The following is a 7,088-nucleotide window of genomic DNA, read 5'->3' as shown; positions in this document are numbered from 1 at the left end:
AAAGACCACTTAGAATAGCTTGGAAAAAAAGAGCATTCTGGCTATTTTCAACTCAAATTATTAAATTATTAATTATCAAAACAAACATGAATCTATTTATATCTTGCAAAAAGGACTGAAAGGACATCCAAGATTATACAAAGAAAATGTTGATGGCATGGACCTTTAAAAAATTGTGTGCACGATTAATAAAGTTTTTTTTTTAAGGATGGTGACAGTTTGATCATGAAATGGATTCATTACATCCATCCGTCCATTTTCTGTACCGCTTATCCTCACTCGGGCCGCGTCCGTAGATTTCCATTATTTTTGATGGGAAAAATATTTCTATATTTGAGAAGTCCATCAGTAACTTAGTACTACCACAACATTGCTGTCAAAAATGTTAACCTCCCATTGATATGAAATTGTTCTTATTATTATTATTATATCAGGAACCAGTAATGTTCTGGGATAAATCGAGGAAGAATTCTTGAAGTTTCTTTCCCCATACAACATAAATTGGAAAGGTTTATATAGTTACATTACGCCATACAGCCCCAACACTCTGATACATAATGATCTCCCCTGGATCATCCTAATTATCAAGCATAAAAGATAAATGAAAAACCTAAAGCAGTTGCTGTTAGCATTCATTTATAAAGGTATATCCATGTGGTTATTGACCTTTAATATGAACTATTTTCTAGAAAATTTGATTCATTGAGATTGATTCTTCAACCATGGAATTATTTTCTTATCTTTATCATATACTATTTTTAGTGCAAATGACATCATACACTTGGAAATCCACTGCAAGCAATCCGGACACTCGAGTTAATTCAATGCACGTGACGGCGGTTGCGTGGTCAACTCGGTCAGCACAGCAAGCAAACGCGGTTTAACGAGTCTCTTGATGGAAAACGGAGCTCGTGCGAATGATTCGGTCCTGTACATTGTGTTCGGTTCCGTTGCAAAAGTATCTTTATGAAGCCTCCTTGCCCAGTTGTGAACTTGCTAGCGACGTTTATTTACATCCGAGTTCAGTAACTTTTTCACACGAGTCTCTTGACTTAAAAAATATGCTCCTCTAAAATGCATCTGGGGATTTTTCGATGCCTCTGGCAATACAAACAGTGGACAATGGATTTTCTAACAGGTCCCAATTACTCAAACAGCTTTCACCGATTCCTGTTTATTCCCAAGCTGTGTATTAACTATAATGTATCACCATTCTATCTTCTCATTCTCCTAAATAACACACCGGTCGAATGTAGTGCAAGAGATACTTTTCTTCATTTCATTCAATGATTATGAATGTTTGTTTTTCGGTGGTCCACCCAGAGACATTTACTAGTTCTACATCAAGGCTTGGTAGCATCACTCATAGCACAAACTCACAGCCCACCTATAATTGCCCCGGCAGAGTTCACTCTGTGTGCCACATGCCGCCAGGGCCTCACCACAGCCCGTCGAAGGGTTCCGGATGCATTTAACAACGAGGTGAGGCTTTACTAACCCCGGCCTCATCTCTCACAGAGACATCTGTCGGTTCAAAGGCGCCTCGAGCGACAATATTTAGCATGGCGCTGCTTGTTTTTTTTCACCCACCCTCATTTCAGCATCACCTGCTAACATCACCCTCCCTGCCCATACCAAATTTACTGTCCAAGCGTCAAGAGCCTACACACTCAGTGCATGTCTCTTGACATTTAAGAAGGAACCTTAGGAAGACGGTGAAGAGGTTTTTACGAAAAGAGACTGGGATTGTATTTTTTCCGCCACAATTGTGTTTTCTGGAAACCATGGAGTACTTCTTTTTAAAACGATTCCTGGTGGTTTGGTTAATAAAACACTGCATGTGTAACGGTAGGTTGGCTCTATGCAGCCTTGCAGCTACTTCACAGGACGTACATCTTTCTTCCACATGCGCTACTAGTGTAGTAGTATAAATTACTGCATTTCATGGAGCATATGGAGGTTCAGTTTGCTGGAGATGTACACTGCTGGTCGCAAGGACAGATAAATGGGACAGTATTGTCAGGAAGAGCATTCGGTGTAAAAACTGAGCAAAATAAGAAGGCAGAAGTGCTCATCGAAATTCATGTAAATATCTTGGTTTGAAACGAACAAATACAATTGTATACAGGATAGAACTAGATCAGACATGATGAATGGATGAACAACATAACCGGTTATCATTGCTCCTCACCACAATTTGTTCCTCCTGAATTCTAAATCCTACAAAAATGTTTCAATATGTCTGTAGGCCTTTCTACCTCAATCCAGACTTCCACGATCACTCTTGAAGATACACTTACCTCACCCCATGAAACAGAGTGGCCCCCAGCTGAGGTTGTGCCAGTGGTCACCCCACCAAGCCTAGAAGAGGTGCAACAAGCAGTACATGAAGCCTCTGAGAAGGTGGAGGGTGGCGCTGCTGAGCAGGTCCTGAATGAGCTTCTGGAGAGGGTGGTGGAAGCAGCGCTGGGACAAGTGGAAGAGAAACAGGATGAGTTGGCAGTGCAGGAAGGGGCTGCAGAGGATGCAGTGGGGGTCGAAGACGAGACTGAAGTGGAAGTGTCTGAGGAGATGGTGGTAGGGATTGATGCTGGTGCTGAAGAGGAACAGGAAGCTGAGGAGGGTGTTGGAGAAACTGTAGCTGATCATATGGAAGAAGCAACAGTTGGTGAAGACACTGCCGGAACTGACGGTGTCATTGATAAATCCGAAGATGCCGAAGTTAGTCGGGAAGTTGCAGAAGAAACGGTGGCTACCTCAGAGGAGCTAGGCAAAGATGTAGCATTAGACAATCAAAAGGCAGAGGACGGCAACAATCAGGTTGTAATGTTAGATGGAAGAGTAGAAACAGAAACAACCTCAATTGTTCAAGAGATGGACGTTGGTGGGGAGCAGGACACTGGTGCAGACTCTGACCTAAGTGTAGTGGTTGAACAAATAGGGACAGTTGCGGGGACGGACGAGTCTCTGCAGGAAGAAGCTCCACTAGGTGAGATCGAAGGTGAGGCGATCACACTGGCATCTGATAACTCTGACATCGAGGCAAAACAATCTGTGGTAGAAGAGGCAGCAGCTAGAGAAGAGAACTACACAGTGAAGGACGCGCAAAACCAAGATGCGGAGCAAAGTCATCTAGAGGAAGAAGTGGCTGATATTGAGATGGTAGTTGAAGAAAGGGAGTCGAATGGCGGTGAAAGTCAACAAGACATCGAGCAAGAATATGAAATGTTGGTCAACGGTGGGGATGAGCAACAAACTGGGGTAGAAGCGGTTACATCGCAGACTTCAAATGACCTCAAAGAAGACCCAGGTGAGACATTGAGTTCTAATTGAGATACTTCTTCATATAGTATAGTGAACCACAACATTTATAGAGGAAAAACATTACTATATTAATTTTGTGCTTCAGATCTGGTAGTATCCACCCATCAACTAAACAACAATGATTTAGGAATGCACTTTTTTAATTTGTTTATTTATTTATTTTTTTAATTGTCATGGTCCACATGCACCTTCAGTGCTGTGCTGCTCTTGGTACAATCACCCTTTGATTGACTGTCAAACCATTCGGGTGTAGTTTACTAGAACTCATCTGGAAAAGGCTCAAGCCCTTGCAAGATAAGATCAAGCCTTGAACAAGATAACAGAAGGTGCATGATGGATGCATGAAAAACATTTGTAAGAATGCTAGGTCACAAAACACAGAACTTGCCCTGGATTAAGCATTTCCATGGATGCGAAAAAATTCCTTCGACAGAACTTGCAAACAGTATTGTAGCTTTTTTTTTTTTTTTTTTTAAAGGTGTCACCTTATTCATAAGGTATCAGTGTGTGACATAGCAAGACCAATATAGGCACTGCAAAGATGCAAATGACATGAGTAATCTTTCAGACAACTGTAAAGCACAGTCTACCAAGCGTCAGATGAAGCACATCACTACATTATTCTACATTCCGTAGGTCCACTCGAACAACCCTAAACCTTGGCCTCTGGGCTTCATTTACATGTGTCACATACCAACTGGCCCATTCTAGAAACAACAGTAATCTCTGCCCCAGAGCGTGACGATGATGCCGAAGCCTCCGTGGAGCGCAGGCCCAAAAAGCAGGGTCCTGCCGCCCGGGGGACAGCCCTCAGTGAGGTTGCAGAGAACGTCTTCACTGACCACGGAAATGAGAGTCCCACCCCAACTGATGACCTTTTGGCACGTGACCCCAACATGGCCCGACCAACGCGAGGCTATTTCGTCAAAGATCTCCTGGCGATTCCCCCTCAGGCGAGAGGAGAGCTGGTTGAAGATACAGCCGGTGATCCAGGTACAGGATCAGGGTTATTTTCCAACGCATTTGTTTGTCTTTCTAGATAAAGAAACATGAGATCAGTTCAACCTGAGATAATATTCAGGCACTAACTTTTCTGGATTTTGTTTTTTACTTTGAGTGATGAAAAATTACTAATGCATTAAGCAATGGGATAGCCTTGTTAAACCCAACTAAAGAATGAAAAGTTCCTGAAAGTGTCATTCAAGAAACTTCCATCATTTCAGTCACTCTTTCTGCATGATTGAAATACATGAGATTCATCATGATTGAGATGATCCTTATATGCATTACACAAAGTCATTTGAAAGGTAGACCGCATATGATGAAAACTAATTGACCCCATATTTTCTTCTCTACTGCCTTTGAATCTACATGGTAAGAAACAAAGGATATTGCCCTGGAGGCGTGGAAGACCGCAACAACAATCGCTGCAGTATTCTTGGTTTTCGAGACAGTCGTCATAATCATCTATTTCCTTAAATGTCTTAACACAAACAGGTAGCACTTTTTGCCCTATCTTTACAACAAATGTATTTATTTTCACAATCACGATACGTTATCCCCGGCCCTGCCTGTGTGGAGTTTGCATGTTCTCCCCGTGCCTGCGTGGGTTTTCTCCGGGCACTCCGGTTTCCTCCCACATCCCAAAAACATGCATGAATTGGAGACTCTAAATTGCCCGTAGGTGTGAATGTGAGTGCGAATGGTTGTTTGTTTGTATGTACCCTGCGATTGGCTGGCAACCAGTTCAGGGTGTACCCCGCCTCCTGCCCGATGACAGCTGGGATAGGCTCCAGCACGCCCGCGACCCTAGTGAGGAGAAGCGGCTCAGAAAATGGATGGATGGACGATACGTTATTAATTAAGTTAAATCATGGCCCTACTTGTAACAGTATTAACTGGTCTGACTCATTTGTATGTCATTTTGTTATGTCATTCATTTCGGAAATAATAGAAAATTGACACATCCAAGTTATTTTTACCGAGAGCTTAAATACTGTATTTTCACGACCATAAGGTGCACTTAAAAGTCTTAAATGTTCTCCAAAATGGACGGGGCGCCTTATAGTTCCAAAATCTGTAAATGTTGTTGTGTGACTTTGATGAGTGCTTCGCTTGACTGACTGGGAGCATTTCCTGCCGACACGCTGCTTATATAGAGGAAAGGCGGACGTGACTGAGGACAGCATGCGGACGTTAAAGGGGGAAGGGTGTGCGTGAAAGAGGACGCTAAAGGCACGCCCCCAGTAGGTATATAGTGCCGGTATGTGCATGGTGCAAAACGACATCGGTTTGGCTAAAGACCCCGAAAATGGCACCTACATGAGCATATGTTTTAGCGTGCACGCATGAAACCCTATGTTTTAAACTAGCGTATGTTTTACCATGTCTGTGCCCAATAATATGGCACGCCTTGTGTATGTGTTAAATACAGAAATAGACCCCGTAACTGAGACTGCGCATTTTAATACGGTGCGCCTTATGGTCGTGAAAATACGGTAATACCTAAGTGCCTCATGCAGTGTTGGTGCAGGACTGCGTCTGTTGTTCTATCATACAATTACAAATTGATAAAAAAAAAAAATTCAACGTATCTCTGAACAAATAATCTTTCTGCATGTGCTTTCCTCGTGAGGGTCTTGTGTTCACAATATTCTTTGACTGCATTCGTATGCCGCAGCCTGGCTACACAACGCTCGTGTGAGGAAGGGTGTGTTGAACCAGAGGTGACCACCGGAGGTGACAGCAGTGACGACACACTCCATGCAGGAAATGGGGACACTCAACAGTATGTTAAAGGGACTGTAAAGTCATTTCCGTGTTTTGTTTCTAAAGACATTAAACATGTTTGAAGTGCTGAAAATGTCCAAAGACTGTGAACAATTTAGTACTGAATTGTTGACATATATAGATAGCGTTTAACTGTTTTTCACCATCTCAGTTGTCTGGATTTTGCTAAACTCACTTACGCTCGGTAGCCGTTTTTACTTTCCTTTCCGTAACAAGGAACAAAGCAACAACAATGGCGACCGTGGAACAGAGTCAGCTTGAACAAATGGACCGAGATGACTAGATGATACGTTTAATTATGCTGCAAAAAATCGATCGAGAAGGCGGCGGCGTAGGTGCTATGTGGAACCCGGAGGAATGCTGATTACATCATCACAGCATGCGACTAAAACGGACCAATCACGAGAGATGATCTCCGGGGCATTCTACGCACAACAATTTTTGCCGTGTGCGCATCAAGCTACGCAGAGGGGCAGCGTGGGCCAATTCATCGGTCACGTGATGCAATGCGGGCGTTGACGGCCGCGCGACAGCGGGAGTATAAAGAGGCCTTCACACAACAGAGATATTTCAGGAAACAACTGTATATTATTTTCTCTACCACGCCAGCGAACGAGCTAATGAGCTAACAAGCAAGAAAGTTAGCAAGCTAAAAAGCTAATGCAGGGTCGTCCAATAAGTCAGCACCTCGCTCGGAGTCATGTTTAAGTACTCATAACAGAGACACAGCGGTTTTAAGGCAGAAATCATTTTAAAACCAACATTAAATATCTGGCAAAGAGCAATAAATAATGATTAGATTAAAGAATATAAAATGATAATTTTGGTTTTAGAACATATTCTTGCATTGATACTGTACTACAGAATTTAGTCTATTTGAGTCAATATGCCCTCTTCAGGTCACGCCATTGATTTTCCATTGGATTTAGATCTGGACTCTGGTTGGGGTGTTCCCAAGTGTCCTTTTGTCGTTT

At 42.7% G+C, this 7,088-nt stretch overlaps 1 protein-coding gene across 1 annotated transcript; it reads left to right on the top strand.

Moving 5' to 3' along the window:
- The first annotated feature begins 2,207 nt into the window (after positions 1 to 2,207).
- si:dkeyp-118a3.2 (high mobility group nucleosome-binding domain-containing protein 5) lies at positions 2,208 to 6,616 on the top strand. The gene is made up of 5 exons (XM_061771345.1): positions 2,208 to 3,310; positions 4,060 to 4,317; positions 4,704 to 4,821; positions 6,005 to 6,128; positions 6,575 to 6,616. Exons 1-5 carry the CDS (start codon positions 2,239 to 2,241, stop codon positions 6,614 to 6,616), a joined length of 1,614 nt encoding a protein of 537 aa, XP_061627329.1. The 5' UTR covers positions 2,208 to 2,238.
- The last annotated feature ends 472 nt before the right edge of the window (positions 6,617 to 7,088 follow it).

This window comes from Phyllopteryx taeniolatus, chromosome 4 (genome assembly GCF_024500385.1).
Source record: "Phyllopteryx taeniolatus isolate TA_2022b chromosome 4, UOR_Ptae_1.2, whole genome shotgun sequence".
NCBI lineage: Eukaryota > Metazoa > Chordata > Actinopteri > Syngnathiformes > Syngnathidae > Phyllopteryx > Phyllopteryx taeniolatus.
Note: the sequence above shows the minus strand (reverse complement) of the source record. Positions and strands in the feature narration are given on the sequence as shown.

What these genes read in the sequence shown, in the direction of transcription:
- si:dkeyp-118a3.2 (XM_061771345.1), top strand. Translation starts at nt 2,239, where the DNA reads ATGTCTGTAGGCCTTTCTACCTCAATCCAGACTTCCACGATCACTCTT. An exon ending in AAATGTCTTAACACAAACAG is followed by an intron (nt 4,822 to 6,004) that starts GTAGCACTTTTT and finishes CGTATGCCGCAG; the next exon opens with CCTGGCTACACAACGCTCGT. An exon ending in AACAGTATGTTAAAGGGACT is followed by an intron (nt 6,129 to 6,574) that starts GTAAAGTCATTT and finishes GTGCGCATCAAG; the next exon opens with CTACGCAGAGGGGCAGCGTG.